At 51.1% G+C, this 18,112-nt stretch overlaps 1 protein-coding gene across 4 annotated transcripts in view; it reads right to left on the bottom strand.

The window, feature by feature from the left end:
* Positions 1–18,112, bottom strand: part of LOC125282066 (focal adhesion kinase 1-like) — a 424,568-nt gene that overhangs the window by 85,022 nt on the left and 321,434 nt on the right. For 3 of the 4 annotated variants that reach the window (XM_057313014.1, XM_057313013.1, XM_057313015.1), the window contains exon 1: positions 6,398–6,677. The exons of the other annotated variant lie outside the window; for it this stretch is intronic. In XM_057313014.1, the coding sequence (XP_057168997.1) occupies positions 6,398–6,655 (258 nt within the window). In that variant the 5' untranslated portion in view covers positions 6,656–6,677. Of the gene's footprint in view, positions 1–6,397; positions 6,678–18,112 lie in introns of those variants that run through there. 4 annotated transcript variants of the gene reach the window in all.

Genomic DNA, 18,112 nt, shown 5'->3' with positions numbered 1-18,112 from the left:
TCCTGACTCTAATATAAGCAAGCCAATCTCTCAACACCAAAACAAAACCACCAGGGAACACGTGCCTTGAGCACCCACATATACACACTTTCCTGCTATCTGCCAAAAACCACAAGTCCAGGGGCCATACAAATTGCTATTTCAATGCAAAATCATTTATTTAAAATCCAAACCAAGATTCAAAAGAATTTAATGACCTCAGCATAAAACATTCAAAATCCCTAAACAAAATTAGTTGTGAGGTCTTCCCAAGACTCTAGAAAACCTGAAAAACATACTGAAAAAGAGTCCTGAAGTGAAGGCAATCTCACTAGCAAATCTAAGTGGTCAGAAGCCAAACACATGCCTCTGCCATTTACGACTGATTTTTTGCCTGCTACGACTTGCATTTCTCTTAAAACACTCTCAAGTAGTGGTTGACAGACATTAGCATGCAACAAAAGCTCCTGGACAGCATGTTCAAACAGACTGCGGGCCCCACCCCCCGAGTCTGATTCAGGAGGTCAGAGGTGGGGCACGAGCACAGGCATTTCTAACCCGGCCAAGTGATGGTGATGCAGTTGTACTTTGAGAACCACTGCAAACAACCAGTTTACTGGTTTACTGTGGTGTGCGCACGCACGTGTTTCCCTTCGCAATAAGCAAGACCAAGGGGAACTTGCTGAGGAAGAACAAACTGTTTTTTTTACCCAAATACTGACTTTTCTTGCCTGAGTGAAGGTAAGTGACCTGTTGCTCAAAACGTTTACTCTGAACAACAACGTAAAAGACTCTCTAAGCAGATCATCCGAAGGCCAGTGTGTCATGGAACTGGCATTACAGTGTTAGGAAGATGGATTTTTTTTTAAGATTTTATTTATTTATTTGACAGAGAGAGACAGCCAGCGAGAGAGGTAACACAAGCAGGGGAAGTGGGAGAGGAAGAAGCAGGCTGCCAGCGGAGCAGGGAGCCCGATGTGGGGCTCGATCCCAGGACCTTGGGATCATGCCCTGAGCCGAAGGCAGATGCTTCACAACTGAGCCACCCAGGCGCCCCTGGGAAGATGCATTTTTAAAAATGGTTTCAGGGCATAATGTAAAACCCTTGTAAAGTACATGATGAATCCAACTGATTAGTAAAAGATACATTAGAGCTTCTAGACCAGTCATCAAGGATCTTTTATAAATCCCAACTTCCTAGGTCTTCAGAATATAGAATGAGTCCTAACGAACACATGACCAATTCCTACAAAATTAATTTCTAGAAAAAAACATTTGAAAACCATAAAGGGACAGAGAAATGCGTTTTTCCCGCAGCTCAAGTTTCATGATATTTATAATCTAAAATAAAGCAGACAAAGATAGAAACAGATAATCCAAGTTCTCCCTGGTATCAAGTCCTACCTGGTTTGTAAGTAAGGTTCTTTACCAAGGCAAACAAAAAACAGTGGACTGCTGACTGATGCAGGAACAGTTCTCCAACAACGAATGAGCCTGGGTTCTTTCATTCAATAAATATTGTGTCAGACACTGGGGATGCCATAGTGTGTAAAACAAAGTTTCTGCCCTCGTGTTGCTTAAATTCTATAAAAAGACACACAATGCACTACAAATATGGAATGTATAAAACCACGTCAGCTCTTTCTTCAGTCCATCAAAGACAAACACATGGTGCTTTGGTCACAAGTAGACCCAACAAGCACCTACCGTTCACAGCACAATCCAAAGCACCAGATGGCAGGACTTTTAAGATAGAAAATGGAGGCAGAAAGGAGATCCTAGGCACAGACAGCCCATAGATACAACTTTTTAGGTTCTTCTGAGCCTTGGTTTTGGTCCACTGGCCCTAAATAAAGGAGGACAGAGTACGTCAAGTCTTAAAAGCACGATGGAAAATTCTAAATCGGCGAGAACGAGCACATTCACTTCAGAAACATTTATAGAGCAGCAATGTGTTAGAGATTATAAATTCTAGGATTTACTACAAGGGGATGAAACCTGCATGAGAAATTTACAATTTACTTTTCCCTCACATTACACCTTGCTTCCCACAAAACTATATTCATAAACACTGACACCCCCCCCAAAAAAAGTCACCAATGAAAAAACTCTGTAACAATGTAGAGGTTACTAAAGCACAACCTTGAACAAATAAGCGTCAATCACTGCACTATGCATTATATATTTGTATTTAACTGATTTTAAATTAACTTAAAACAAACAATTTTGGTATGTTCATTAAAATGTTTACCTACACCATGTTGGCCAGATCACAGCTTCATGATATGAAAGCGTCAGATTCAAACAGAAAATATAATTATTTCAACTCTCCCAGACACGGTACTTACACCTGCATGCTACTCACTCCCCCTTCGGAAGGCTGGGTTCAGATCTGTGAGACTACTGCTGCTCTAGTCCTGTCTGGTCCTAGAAGCTGCACAGAGAGTTCAGCAGGCCCAGCCAACAAGGACCTACCCCTTGTGGGCCAAGAGGCCCACGGCAAGCTCCTCGAACTCCAAACTTCCAGTGTCTCCTCTGCAAAAATGAGGATAGCAATAGCACATTCAATGGTTCTCAGGAGGAATAAAGGAGAAAAAGCATGAAAGCAATCACCTCAGGTCTGGCACGTGTCATCTCCCAGATTTAATTCATCGGTAAAAAGGTAGTGACACCTACCAACAACACACAATACCCCACACGTAGCAGTAACATTACATCTCCTCCCCTATCAGTGGATAACATTCACATGTATGACTTTGGTCATTTTTCTTGTTCTGAAAAATGAGTTTACAGTAAATGCCAATGTATATCAATAAGATCTAGGCAGAATTTGTTTCGTTCAATACAAAGCTTGCAAGGAAAGACCTTCATGTCCTGACAAATAAGTAAACTCTGTGACGATGCTACTTGTTCCCTTTTCGGAGGCTTTCAACTGCTAAAAAGTGGCAATAGTGCCACCCAGCCAAAAACATCTATTTCATACTTTCCTCTAAAAACCACTTCATTAGTGTTTATGCAAATCAGACCATAATTAACGGCATTTGCTAAAAATCTCACCTATCCTGAAAGTTGAATTACATATGCCTATCTGAATTTTATTTCCATGATAGAGCCTAGCAAAAAAAAACAATACAACTGTTACAGACAGGAAGAGAGGGGGTTCTTCTGGCACTTTATAATCAGAAACACATTTATGTAGTTCTGAATGGTAAGATTTGGCACCATTCCTAGAAATTAATGCCACAAAGTGGCATTTCATTTCTCCTACACTAGGTTGCCTTTTGGTAGTCATGAAATGGAAGAGAGAAAAAAAAAAAACCTTGCACAAATATTAGCAGAGAGAAAAAGCCATCAACGGTTTAAATAATCCACTACGAAACATGGTTTTCAGAAGAGACATAAAAAAACAACTACTTAAGGCAGCTGGCTGAGGCACTGAAACACAGGTACACCCAAACAGGAGCTGGAACCGCGCTCATCCTCTTCCACCGAGGATCCTTCTAAGGACAGAGATGCGACTTCAGATTTGAATGCTTACTGCACTCACAAACTTCCTGGAATTTACTACTATTCACTCAAATAAGGTCATTTACTTTGCCCAAGTTTTTAGAATTTGCATTTTAAATAATTTCTATAGGCATCAGTAAAAATTCCCAAAGACCCCCACAGCAATATTTTGCTAATTATTTAAGGGATTTTAGTAAGGACATACAGTAACGAAATAAGTTCTTAAGCTCGAGCTTTAAGACAAAATAAACTACTACAGAAACTAAACTTTACTGGTTTACAAGCCAAAAAAAACCCCTCATTTCACAAACGATAGAATTTTTAATTATATTGAAATTTAAAACAAGATTTTAGCCGAAAACTGTCTAAACTGAAAATGTTTACTTTCAAAAGTTAAAGACTTACATATTAAGACTTTGACTCTCATCTTTCCTGTGTTACCCTTGAGACAAGTATTTTCTCAAAATTAAGACACTTAAAAATACAGGAAAAAAGGTTTCCATAAAATCTTTAGAGATAGAGAAGTAGCAACTCAAAACTAACATCCAAAAAAGAAGAGTCATGTTCAAAATGACTCTTTACTACACGATAGAACATATACAGTACACAGAAGACACTATAATTTTTCCTGCGGGAACTAATCAGCATTTTTTTAAGGGGATAGCTTTAACAATACAATTGTTATTTAGACAATTTCTCAAACTTCCCAGCGAGAAAAGTTATGTGACTTGCTGAAGAACCCAATTTTAAGAATTGGGATGTCAAGTTCTCTAATTTCCAACAATGGGCATGGAGTGCTAGAGAAACGATGTTAGTGAGAAATGTTCTAATGATCTGCACTGTGGCTCCTAACTTCTGGTTTCACCGGACACTTCCACCCCATCGCACTCATGGAGCTTCACTCCTAATCACGACTCACCTTCAGCGGACCGCCGGCCTGAAAAGAGGCTGAAGTCCTCTCTCCTGTAGGGCTCTGCCCCAGGACTCTTGGCCCCAAACCTTAAACACTAAGTTCTGGATTCAATGTCTTTATTTATCCAAGGACTTGCTTCTTGATGCATCATAACCTCTGAACAATGCGTAGGTCCTTTTATTCAGTGTATATACTCAAGTCTTAGGTTGATTGTGGGATCCTTTAAAAGACAGCAATGGGTTTTAAACAATCTTTCCCCAGTTTTCATTATTAAATCAGAGTATATGATAATCACCGGAAAGATATTACTTAAAGAATGTGTAACATGGGATCTTGCTGCTTCGACAACATTTAGCACACAAATGTATTCAAGACACGAGTGGTAGGCTCATTCAGTGTTTCACCTCCAAGGACAGCCACAAAGAGAAAACAATGTACTCATAAAGACACCGGAACGCAAACTTTCTTCAGAAGTTTCATGTGTTTAAATATTGCAGGATGTTAAAAATTATCTCCAAAGCACAATGGCATGAAAAAATCACCTACATTGGATCTCAACAAAAATAAGGTGAATGCTAATTTGCAATGTATCTTTCCATCACTTCATCCACCTTTCAGGTTTTCAAGAGATGAGACAACTGACAAGAGTTCACACATTTCCAAGAGAAGACTGCTTCCATTATGAGTTTTACAAATAAAATATTAAGAGTGAGGCTCTGGTATTTCATTTCAAATAGTAATGGCCTATTTTTCCAACCACGAAAATGTTGACATTCTACCTAAGAATCCCAGCGTTGGTCGTCTTATGTACAGATCCCCAAATCCTTACACCGCCTTCAGCTTGAATGTATTTCAACCAGTTCCCATAATTACTACATTACTATTATCTTAGTCTCACTGCCAAAAACCCAGCTGCAGGCTAACCATGCAAGAATGAGACACTGTTGAAATGACTAAAAAAATTTTTTTACCCTTACTGCATTAAGCTAAATCCTGCAATTAAATAAAACCAAGTAACACACACACCCCTCCTCCTCCTCCTGAGAAAAGAAAGGAAAGGAGAGAGAAAGAAACAACAAGTCCTTCTTCCACCTAAGCCAGAAGCAGAGCTGGGGGCTGGGTTGGGAAGAGGTAAACTTGGAGGCACAATGAATCAACGAGGTCTCCAGGCCTTTCGCCCCAAAAACCACAGGGCCACAGCAAGTTGAGCGCCAGCTGCGGGGAAAGAGCTGGCCCGGATCCGGGTTCGAGGCTCGCCCTTCCCTGCCGCAGGGCCAGTGAGTCCCCATATCGGGTCAGGGCTCTTCTCCCCCCTCCAGGTCCCCAAGGATTTCCCTCTTCCTCCTCCTTTCTCTCTCCCCCCTTTTGTCTTTGAGGCAATTGGCCAGCTCCCAAGGAGGCCGGCTGGCCTCCCCAAGCCCCCGGCCTCCCTGTGCGCTCCGGCCTCCAGCCCCTCCGTCTCTCCGAGACCCCCGAATCCACCAACTTCCCCATCTTTCACGAACCCCCCCAGGCCTTCTCATGTCCCCCAAACCTCCCCGTTTACCCGAGCCCCCGGCCTCCCCTCGTCCCCTGGCCTGCCGGAGCACGCCGACCTCCCCACAAGTCCGTCCTCCACCCATAGCCGTTCTCCCAGAACACGCCCCCTCGTCCCCCTTCCCTGGCCTCTCCTGTCCCCCCGGCGGCCTCCCCACATCCCCGTCCTCCCGGAAACCCCCAGTCCGTCCCACATCTCCCGACCCGCCCGCGCCCCGATCCTCCCCAGAGTGCCGCCCTCCCCGGGCCCCTCCCTCGTCCTCCCCACTTCTCCGGCCTCCCCACATCCTCGGCCTCCCAAGCGGCGCGCGGGAGGGGTCCGTCTCCGCCTCATCCGCGGCGCGGACCGGCTGGTTAGCCCCGCTCGGCCCTACGCCCGCGGGCCGCGGCCCTGCCAACCCCCAGCACCAGGAGCCGGCCCACCCGCCCGCTTCCCGGCCCCCGCCCCCTCCCCGTACTCACATGTACCGCGCGGGGCGCCGGGAGGCGAGGGCAGACCACTGCGAGGCGGCGCCGCGAACCGACGGGCGGCGCTCCCTCCAACGCCTCACGCCGCGGGCGCACAGCGCTCCCGGCGGCGGCGGCGGCGGTCCCGGCGGCGGCGGCGGTCGCGGCGGCGGCGGAGGCGGCGGCGGCGCCGGCTGCGGCGGCGGCAGTAGCAGCAGCAGCAGCGGCGGGCTTGCGCCCTCTGGCCGTGCTGCGTAGGCGAGGGCCGCGCATGCGCGGCGACCGGCTGAGGAGCGCTTCACCGCCCCGGCGCGCGCCCGGCCGCGTCCCCGCGCCGAGCTTCCGCCCCCCCCCCACCCCCCCTCCGGAGGACCGGGCATGCGCCCGGTGGCCCGCGCATGCCCTGCACAACACGGGGCTCCGGTCCCGAGACCGCGCCGGACAGTCGCGCGGGGCATTCAGGACGGCAATGGACTGAGCGAGCCTGTGGTGGCCGGGTCTGGGGAAGCCTCGGCGGAGGCCGGGAGGCGCGGCCCGCCGAGCTGAGGTCCCGGAGGTCCCACTGGCGGCACTCTGGGCCGGCGGGGCTGGACCGACCTCGGGGAAGCCCTCCCACCCGCTGCCCTGCCCCCCACAGCCCGGACGCGGCCCCTTTGCAGGGCCTCCCTAGCCCGCCGCCCTGCAGCCCAGCCCCAGGGCCGGAACCCGCAGGGTCGCGCCCCCCAGTGGGCCGGGGCCTGGCCCGAGTCCTCGCGCGTGTCTTCGCCAGGCTTCCTGCCCACCCCGAGGAGTTAGGTGTCCCGGGACCCTCTGCACACAGGAGAGTGAGGCTCACATCAGGGATGTGTTCCGTGGCATCACAGCTAATGCTGGGCTGTACTTAGATTGAATCCTGAAAGACGGCCTGAAAGAGGCTGTGGGAGGTGGCTGGAGGTAGACAGATGTGGGGCCTGCGTGCTGGTCCCTGGGCTGCAGAAAGAAGAGGAGGACCCCCGGGATCTGGGAGTCACCAGGCCTAGGGCAGCTGAGCAGACCCAGGACACCAAGTGGAAGGGGCAAAAATGCACTCGTCCAGGGGCTTCTTCAGGCATCCTTAGGAACCTGGCGTTTGTTCTTTAGGCCGCAGGCAGCCTGAGGAGGGTTTCAAGCAGGAAGTAATATCTGATTTGTGTTCTTAAAAAAAAAAAAAATGGATAGGAAGGGGCAGGGCTACTTTCATCTTTATGGCGTCACTTTGATCCTCACCACAAGCCAGGAGGGTCCTGGGATGGATCCATGCATCGGTCTCCCTACTCAGAGGGGAGTCTGCTTCTCCCTCTCCCTCTGCCCCTCCCCCTGCTCTCTCTCTCAAATGAATAAATAAAATCTTTAAAAGAACAAAGGTAATAAATATCCCAAACTCATCATTTCCTGATGGCTTTACTACATACTGCCATCATCTACGCTCTCGTCTGTTGTATCTTTACAGCAGAAATCCACGGAAATGACGTGACGAGCCGCTGACATCTCTTCCTGACTGTTCAGTAAGGGCAGGCTGGGAGCTTGAAATCAGCCACGGTGGGAATATGCACCCCATGGAGACTGGCACACGCCACAAATCAGCACCCCCCCCCCCCGCGGGAGCCTGTTATATTTACCAGCATTGCACGGTCTATGTGCTGCATGGTGAGATGACATACAGTCTGGAAACAATGAGACAGGGACATTTAAAACAAAGCTTCATTTTAGTCCAACGAAATGAAATGCGTTCTGAGCACCTGCGAATTCCGTGCCCACCTCTCGCTTCCTCCGCCGTTGACTCTCCGTGACGACAGCTGTGATTTGTGAGCACCTGGTAGATGCCAGGCGTATGAAGTTGTATTCTCTTATTATCACTTTCCGGTTCAGTGTGAATATTGTCCCATTTCATGAATGAGAAAACGGAGGCACAGAAGGGTTAAGACACTGCCCAGGATCAAACCTTTTGCACCCTGCCTCAGGGCCTCTTGTCTGGCTCCGTGTGTACCGTCCCCCTTTCTTGCCCGAAGCAATCCAGAATCTGCGACTATGTCATTGGACATGTCGTTACTTTAAGTTCCAATTGATCTTCATATCCACTTGTTCTGCGTTTTCTGAAATGTCATTTATTCTTTGGCTTGAGCGATTTTCCTTTCCATCTTCTCCACTCTCTGCGATTGCATTTAATGGCAACGTTGATAAAGCCCTTTTCTTTAGGGTGATCTTGCCAAAGCGAGGGGTACTTTATAACCTTCAGCAGATAATTAATGCGTGTGACAACCCACAGACATTGCACACACTTCAGCAGGACGATTGGGAGGAGTTCACAAGCACCTGAGCTGGAAATAAATTACAGGGGAAAGGCCTGCACCCCCTCCCCCGGGAACCCACACTCCGAGGCTGGCACCTCCTCCTTCCCGCAGCATCCTTGTTAACAGTGTCGGCAGCCAGCATGGTCACCGTAAGGGGGAAACCGAGGCAAGGAAGTGCCTCACCCAGGGCATCAGCAAATCAGCACCAGAGGTGTGTGGGACACAGGAGTTCTGGGCAGAACCCAGCCAAGAACGGGGATTACCTCATGCTAAATCCAGTGTTTGTTGAACGACTGAATGAAGGTCCCTATGTACTCCTTTCTCCCCGTGAATATGTACAGCGTGTTACCTTTGACCCTCTGACTGTGGTTAAAGTGAAGAGAAAGAAAAGAAAAGAGAAGAGAAGAGAAGAGAAGAGAAGAGAAGAGAAGAGAAAAGAAAAGAGAAAAGAAAAGAAAGAGAGGTTTTTCTTTGTGATGAGAACTCTCAGAACTTGCTCTTCTCACACCTCTCAAATACACCATAGAGCAGTAATGAACTGTAGTCCTGGGGTGTACTGTAAATCCCTATTCCTTATTGATCTGAAACTGGAATTTGTACCTTTTCACCATTCACTCAATTCCCGCACCCCCTCCGCCCTCTGCTTCTGGTTACTTCAATCTGATCTCTTTTTCTGAGTTAGTCTTCCCCCTTTTCTCTTCTTTGTCTCAGATTCCACAGAGAAGGGAAAAATAGCTCTCTGTCTCTCTCTCTAGACAGGATCAATCCCTCTCTCTCTCTATGCTTCTCTACAGAAAGTCTTTGCCCTGTCTCCCTTATTTCACTTGGCATCATGCTTTCAAAGTCCGGTACTGTTAGCACACTTAGCGGGATATCCTTTTCTTCTGGCTGATTCCTATGCTATTCTCTAGGTACCACTTCTTTCCCTACTCAGCACTAAAGGGCACTGATGTTTTCCGTGTCCTGGCTATTGAAAATAATGCTTCTTGAACATGGAGGTGCAGGTAGTTCTCTTTTTAATTTTTGGAGGGACGTCCACAGTGTTCTGCATAGTGACAGTACCAATGTGCATTACCACCAGTGGTGCCCAAGGATTCCCTTTGCTCCACATCCTCACCAGCATTTGTTATCTCTCGACTTTTGGAGGGTCGCTCTTCCCGCCAATGTGATGTGATGTCTCATGATGCTCTTGGTTGCATTTTTCTGTGGGTTAGTCATGTTGAGGAGCGTTCACTGTGTCTGGGGCCCAGGGACACGTCTGCATTAGACCTTTAGTTCCTCGTTTAGACACACAGGGGTGGGTGCAGAAGCACTCTTCTGGCTGAGGTGCGGGTGCTGGAATCGTAAAGAGGACACCATGGGAGTGGACAGAAAAGGAGGAAAGGGAGGGTTCTGAGGTCCTTTACTCTGCCCAGGGAGCCAAGAGATCCTGCTCCTTTGCTCTGTGACTCTGCAAAGGCACTGCGTTGAGGACCCCCGAGAAAAGGCATGGCTTTTTTTGCTGGTGTGCCTGCGTGGGGCTGTGCCACCAGAGCTGGAGAGCTGGATGCAGGGCGCTTCCTTGTCCATGGTACCTGGTGAGTTCTGCTGGAGGAACTGGAGCAGGAAGAGTCAGGCAGAGGCCATTGTGGTTGTCGCCCCTGCCCAGAAACAGCTTGAAAGTTTTAGTAGCATTCTGCAGTCTAGGTGCTTAAGAGGGGAGGTGGGCTCCAAGATCTTCTCAATTATTCATTGAGTAACTACACACTGAGCACTGCCCTATGCCAGGTATCTTGCTGGGCCCGTGCGCAGAGCTGAAATTACCTAGGGCTCCTTTGCTTTAGGAGCTCCCAGTCTACACATGGACCAAAGCTCCAAAGAGAACGCACGTGAAAGAAAAGAGCAAGCGCTCTGTACTAGGAATGAAGTGTGCTACGGAGGAAGGCTGGGGAGTCACTGCATGGAAAGATATGAAAGGCCTCACTGAGGCTGAGGTTGCTGAGAACAGATTGACCAAAGGGAGCTAGACCTGCACACGTCAGGGAGCAGCGTTTCAGGAAGAAGTGACTTGTGCTGCAGACACTCAATAACAGAAGCCAGTTTGGCCAGAGGAGTGAAAAAGGCAGCCAGGGTGGCTGCAGGGACACTAGGAGGAGAGCAGAGGGGAGGGAGGAAGGCAGGGACAGATGCTGAGGCCTGGGAGACTGTTACTTATCTAGAGTTGCCCCGGGACTGCATTGCCCTGATACCCTGCACGTGCAGGTGCATCGCTTTAATTTCTAACAGTATTTGTGGGTGAAGAATGCGGGCCCAAATTAGCATGGTTCCCCAGGCTCAAGGTGTGTCAGTGGCTGCGGCTGTGACCAGGGCCATACTGGAAGAGGATTTTGTCATGAGTTGGCTCACGTGACTCGGGATGCCATCTGGACTCAGAACCTGAGTTCCTGTGTGTCTTTTGGCCTTGGCACTGCCTCCGTTCTCTGTCCTGTGAGCCTCTGTAGATGGCAGCTCAAAACATCGGTGCTTGGTTCTGCTTCAGAGAGAGAAGAAGAAGGGAAAGGGAAGGAGTGAGTAGTGGAACATGATGGAAAGTAACTAGGGAGTGAGAAACTCTTTGCATGACATGTAGAGAAGCTCTAGGCATGGTACTTCATCACGTTGAATATGTCCTGTGGGTCAAAAGCCAGTCACTGACCACTTAGCGGTTACAGTCTGATGCCTATACCACAGGTCAGGATCCCTGGGAGCCATGGTGAAAGCCGCTCCCCTCATAGACCCAAACGAGGTAAAGGGGTCTCGTTCTTCATATAACGGGAAACAATTGCATGGTTTTACTACAGAGGTTGACAATGCCTGCATCTTCTTGCTTTTCCAGACCATCATGGTGCCCACCTTAAAATGAGGCCAAGAGGGAAAGTGACAGTTGCAGTATTACAGGGCTGGAACCCAGGCCTCTTCTGAGCGGCCCTCCATGCCAAGTCCCACCCCTTCTTGTAATTCTTCCATCTTGAAAGTTGTGCCTCAGATACACAGGGGACCACCCCACACATGTAATAAATACTCTTATCCACAGACACCAGAGGATGTCCCAAGGAAGTAGATTCTAGCCTGATCCCCACACTGCAGGCTGGGAAAGTGGGGACTACGTGAGAGACGCAATGACATAGGACACACAAGTGCGCAAAGAAACATAGAACGTAAGGTCTGAATTCAGCTCTGCCTCCTGAAGCTTCGGACCCTAGTTCCATTTCCAGAGAGTGGTGGCTATGGCCTTTTTGGCTCATTGTGTCCAGTTAAGGAGATGACATGGGGGAGAAAGCTAAGGAGTCAACTGCCAAGAAGGGGCTCTGGATAGGTCTGACTGAACACATGGTCCCAGGGATTAGAATCTTGAAAGAGTGACCTCACTTCCTCTGTGATAGGCCCCAACTGAACTTAGAACTCTGGTAACCGGGCACCCAGATTCAAAAGACAACCTGCTCTCCAGCTCACTTGGGTGGAGACATTCGAGAGAGCAAGATGTTCTCTTGCTGCCTTCCTCCCTTCAGGGTCTCTGGGCCCAGGCAAGCCCAGAGAGAGAGACTTGCAAATAATTGTAGACGTCGGCTCAGCCCGCTTTTCCGAGCCCTCTGGACATGTGGCAGGAGACACCAACAGGTAACACGAGGCAGCTCAGGGCAGCCCACTGGAGAGCAGGCAACAACTGTGATGTCACCTCAGCAGGCCCACACCTCTTGCCCCTCATTATGTGTGTCCCTGTGTGTGTGTTGGGGTGGGGGGCTGGTTGTCTATGTGTAGAGAAGGGGACAGAGGATGTGGGACACACCCTTCCTGGGCAGAAGGAAGCTGCCAGGTGTTGGAAGCCTGGCCCATCTTTCATGTTCACGCCCCAGGTCATAGCAGGCAGGATGAGAAGCTGAGCACTGGGGACCAAGCTCAACTACCTCGATGTTAATCACGAGCTCTAGAGTTTCATCCGGCTACCTCCTTGCTCGATGTCTTTTCAGCTGCCCCTTTTTGCCTCAACTGGAGAACAGGATTTCTAATGCGGGTGGCCCCTTGTGGCAATGTCCCGGGAGGACACTAATGTCTCTTGACCCCATGTCTATGGGGCACTGCATTTTCAGAGCTGCACCCAGGAGGTCATCGAAGAGCTGGTCTGGGACTTCAACTACAACGCCCTAGACAAGTGGCAGGTGCACCAGGCCACCCAGGATCAGTGCCGCTCTGAGGTGAGAATGGGAAGAGGGTTCCACACGCCCAGGGCCCCCACACAAATATAGGGACAAACCTGGGGCCCTCCCATGGTGTTTCCACATGAGTGCCCCGCAGGCCCAACCACAAAGTCATCCCAGTATCCACACCTCCACCACCAGCTGTGGGAGAAGGTAGGAAGACACTCTTCCCATAGGTGGGAATGGTAGAGAATAGTGTTCGTGTTTTTTGCAGTTTGGGGCGTGGGTTATTCTGTTTCATTCTGTTTTGTGTGACTTTTCCCGCAGCCATGAGTGTCTTTGCATTTTGCTACTGTTTTGAGTATTTTCTTGACTCACCCCAGCCATCCTGTGTAGAACCCAGCTCCACTGTCCTTGGAGAACGTGTCCAAGGCCTTATGAATCCTCACCCCACACAGGGTGATTGAACATAAAAGGAACGGTGGGATGAAGCCATTCTATATGTTCCTCTGTAACGTATCACCTCTCAGAACACATCGACTCATTGTATGTCCCCCGGGTCACAAGCTGTGTCCTCATATGTCTTTTTGGACCTCCGTATGGGAGGTTGTCTGCCGCCGTGAATCAGCCTTTCAAGCACGGATTGGGTGCAAGGCCTCTGATGCCTCCTGGCCCAGGTAGTGGACTCTGTCTTTTCAGAGTTCAATCCAGGCCATCTTTGAGGAGCTGCTTGCTCCAAAGGCTCAGCTACTCCATCTCCCTTGACAAGCAGCAGGTGCCTCGGCCCACAACAACATCCAATGCTGGTCTGGGGTGAGAACAGGTCCAGATTGATGTCCAATCTCAGGACCCACAGATGATCACGGCAAGGCCAGAACCCACACTAGAAACAACCAGCTCCCCTGGGGCCTGCCGAGGAAGGTGGATTTCCCCTGAACCTTTCTCCCCACCTGAGGAACAGACCAGGCCGCAGCAGCCTAGGGAAATGCCATGCATTCCATGCTCTGGACAGTTCTCAGGCCCAACGTCTATGATCTCGAGCAGCGTTGGAGATGCTAAGCCTCTGCTTTCTCCTGTCTGCAGTAGGGATGTTGACTGATGACTCAAAGGCATACAGTTCTTAATAAAGCCTATTCAGAGAGAGAAAGGCTGTGGTGGCTCAGCTAACAAGATGTGTTGAAGTGACCAATGCTTTCTCATTTCACCCCTAAAGGCAATTGTACTTTCAAGCCTAGAGCCTTTTTCTGGGTGGGCCCTCAAGTCCCTTTTCTTGCACAACTTCCTGAAGGGATGGGACTCTCTGGTCTGAGCACCAGACCCTGATCATCCTGGTGGTTCGTGGTGTTGAAGCTGACTCCATTGCCCCCCACACCCCCCTTCTCTACCTGGTGGGAAAAGGAATCATCCCTGTCCCTGGATGAGGCCCAGACGATGCTGAGGCTCCGAGAAGGCACAATGGAGCGTTTCGTACAGTCCCTGGTGCCATCCTTCCCAGATGGGAGCATCTCAAACACCTCAACGATCTTCTGCATGTACGAGATGTTCACTTCAGCCACACAGGTCCTGGGCCAGCAGTTCAATAGGTGAGTGCCCACCCCATGCACAGCACAGGGTGAGCCTCCCATCTACTGGGTGTACATCTCGGGAATGGCACTACCCTCTCTGACCTTCCCTTTCCTCTTCTGAAAACTGCGGTGGTTAAGAGGATGAACCTCATACAGGTACTGTAGGAAATCATGGGAGGAAACATGGCACGGGCTACTCTGGTGCTTGGCTCTGTAGAAAGGGCTCCTGGACGTGCTGGGCATCTTCTTGCTTAATAGTTCTCTCTCTCCGGTCAAGAAGCTCTCAAGTGCAACCCTCACAGGCCGGTGGCCCTTCTGGGTTGACGAAAGGAAATGCAAAGCAGGCAGTTTCCCCATGTGCAAAGGACTTCTGAGATTCCATCTAGATGGTTCTGGTAGTTGTCCTTTGTGTGAGCAGCTCAGGGGCACACTGGGAGCAGGCAGACCAGCCCACGGGCCACTCAGGATTTGGAAAGTGCGGGCTGGGAAGTAGTCGTTCAAGAATGTATATTAAGCACTAGGAATGTGAATGGAGAGAGGAGATACAGTGTCTGGGTCTCAGTTCTAGTCAGAGGGTCAGATAGGCACTCTGCACACCCTAAGCATGCATGTCCAATGGTTGTTAGATGTGACATCTTCGTAGCCTCCTCTAGCTTTGAAAGGATCCACCTAGAGCTGGATCATAGGACAGATGAAATGATCAAGTAAAACTGGGACAGGGGTTTGGGTCCAGAAGCAGGGCTGGCTGCCTCCACAGAGCAGGGTGGGGGACTACAGGGGTGCTGGCTGGGGAGGGATTTGCCAAACCAGGGATCTCACCGATCTCTTGATTTCCAGTGGGTGGGCTTCATCTGGGGGGCTTCATGTGAAGAAGCAAATGAGTCAAAGAAGGCTGTGGAGGGGGTCCCGGGCCCTCTGGGCGGCAGAGCACAGTCTGGGCTCAGTGGGTGCCTGAAACACTCATCCCTTTGACGGTCCCAACTTGCTCTGCCTGCCCCTCCCTGCTGACCACCCCAACCGGGGCCAAGAACCGAGGCTGTGCTGAGCCGACCACTCACAAATCTGCCTCCAACCTGAGCCTTGATACTGGTGTGCATGGAGGATAGAGTAGACCAGGCCCATGGCCAGGTAGAGGAGAGGAGAAGTGGAAAAACCAGACTCATTCAGGTTTTCTGGAGGACCAGGCCTCCCACTACGAGGGCAGCTAGAGAGGGGTTGGAAGGGGGCTGGGGCCATCCTCTGGGACCCATACAGAAAGAACGGTGCTGTGGGAGTAGCATGTGCAATGCAAGGCCAGGCCTCTGACTCTGCTCCACATATGACTCTCCCCAGCACCCTGTCTCCCTTCTTGGGTACCTGGCCTGACCAGAATTTGCAGGCTATCTATCAGTCCCTGGGCCGTGACCGTGTCGAGATCAAGGTGGCCTATGTGCATGGGGCCATGGTTCTGAAGTAGCATGCCTGGGACCTGACAAACCATGTCCCCCTTCTCCTGATGCAGCGGGAACTTCTGGCGCTCACTGAGGCAGAGGTGGAGGGTAAGGGGGATGGCAAGCTGGGAAGGCTAACTGGGATGGGGTTCATGGGCTGGGTATTCCTTTCAAGGCCATGGGGTCTGTCCTGGTTTTGCAAAGGCATCCGGAAAGTCAGTGATGTGGATGAACCTTTCTCTGTCTCCTGCCCCAGTGCCAGCTCCAGGGCTCCTTCCAGCGGCAGAGCCAGGAACAGGGCCTCCTATAGAGCTAGAGGCGACCCCGGCTCTGTGTCAACTGTCACCTGCGGTGTCAGAGCCAGCCTCCCCTCCGTCAGCTGTTCCAGAACTGCAACCCGTGCTCCCATCTTCTGCATGTGTGCCGGGTGCTGAGCGGCAGTCAGCTGGACCACCCTTTTTGCTGGAAAGTTTCACTCAGGCAACAGCCACAGAGCCCACCGCGGCCCCAGAGGCTTCCTGCCACCGCTGTGTCACCCCAAAGAACCAGCTGGGTGAGGAGAAGCCCGACCTCCTGGACTTCCCTCCCAGGCTGGTGGCAGAGCAGCTCACGTATATGGATGCGGTGAGCAGCTGGGCTCTCAGGGTGGGCCAGGGGCAGGCCTTCCTTCTGCTCTCACCTGCCCCACACCTGCCTTTCCCTGATGTGGACTCCTATGGTCTGGGACCAAATCTCAGCTCCACCACTTCCCAACCCTGTCAACCCATCAAGGCTCTTAGCCCCAAGCTTTCCCTATCCAGCTGCGGACTGTAGCGAGAGACCATGATAAGCACTGATACGGAGGTACTAGGGAGAAGAAATGAGCCAGAATGGAGAGACCAATGGGCAGGCCCTGGTCCCGTGGGTGGAGGAGGGCAGCTCCCTGTGTTCAGTCAAGTCCATGGGTCACCCACTCATGTGCCTTGGAGGATGAGTACCCTCAGCATTGATTAGGCATCTGATGTGTCCATGAGGACAGGGCAGACGGAAGAATGTGTGGTTGCAGCTCCCGTGTGAGAATGTGCATCTGAAAGGGGGGGAAGGACCAGGGGGATGACCAGTTGGAGGGGAGGGGAAGAAGCCCCCTTGGGTTGGACCACCTTGCAGTGCCACCTGGAGCTGGGAGTTCCTGAGCATGATCAGGGTGCCAATGCCCTCCTTCCTTCCCTTGCTCTGTTTGCTCCTGGGTCATTGTGTACTGGGTTCCCTCAGGGAAAACAATGGAATGAAATCCACGGTCTCGAACCAGGCTCAGGCCAGATTCTCAGCTCCCTGAGGTCCAGCTCTGACCTGTGACCCCCACGTAGGACATGAGTCTTGCATGGGAAATGGCTGGGTGAACCAAGGTCCGCCTGTTCTCTAGGAGCTGTTCAAGAAGCTGCTGCCCCATCAGTGCCTGGGCTCCGTCTGGTCCAAGCGCAACAAGCATGGCAATGAGCACCTGGCACCCACAGTCCGGGCCACTGTCGCCCAGTTCAACGGTGTGGCCAAGTGTGTCATCACCACCTGCCTTGGCAACCCAAGCATGACAGCCCGGGACAGGGCCATGGTGGTGGAGCACTGGATCAAGGTGGCCAAGGTATGCAACGGGAAGCCCAGCCGAGGTGCTCTCCTGAGTCTCGGGCACTGCTCTTCCCTTGATCAGGTGTCAGGGTGGAAGGCCCTGGTCTTTGCCCTAGGGACTGTGCAGTCCCTAGGCTCTTTGGTCCAGGGGCATGCTGACCTCGCCTTGCATGGCCCCATGCTGGGATGCTCCGTTTCTGCCTGGCTCCTTCCTTGGAGTGAGGTAAAATCTTCCTCCTCCTCTGGGCCTCACGTGTGCCCTTCGGCAGGTCCCTGGACAGCGGCTTCCTCCAGCAGGAGCACTTTCCCCTGAGGGGGACTGAAGCTTGAGAGCCAATCAGGTGCTGGCTCCCCAAGTGACAGCCCATTCTCTTCTCTCCCCAGGCCTGTCAAACCCTGAGGAACTACTCGTCCTTACATGCCATCCTCTCGGCTCTGCAGAGTGTCTCCATTCACCGCCTCGAGAACACGTGGGGGAAGGTTTCCAGGTGAGTAGGCCTCTCTCCATGGAGGGACCAGGATGGACGAGGGAGCTCCCAGAGGCTTGTCCTCTTCACCGTCAGGCAGCTTGGACCTTCTGGGAGGCGGCAAACCCCGACCACAGGACCTGGGCTGGTGGGTGGGTCTCTCAGCCTCCCTGGTGAGGAGGCCACCATGCCTCCCACTTTAG

This window comes from Ursus arctos, unplaced genomic scaffold (genome assembly GCF_023065955.2).
Source record: "Ursus arctos isolate Adak ecotype North America unplaced genomic scaffold, UrsArc2.0 scaffold_16, whole genome shotgun sequence".
NCBI classification, from domain to species: Eukaryota; Metazoa; Chordata; class Mammalia; order Carnivora; family Ursidae; genus Ursus; species Ursus arctos.
This window is presented reverse-complemented; position numbering and strand designations above follow the sequence as displayed.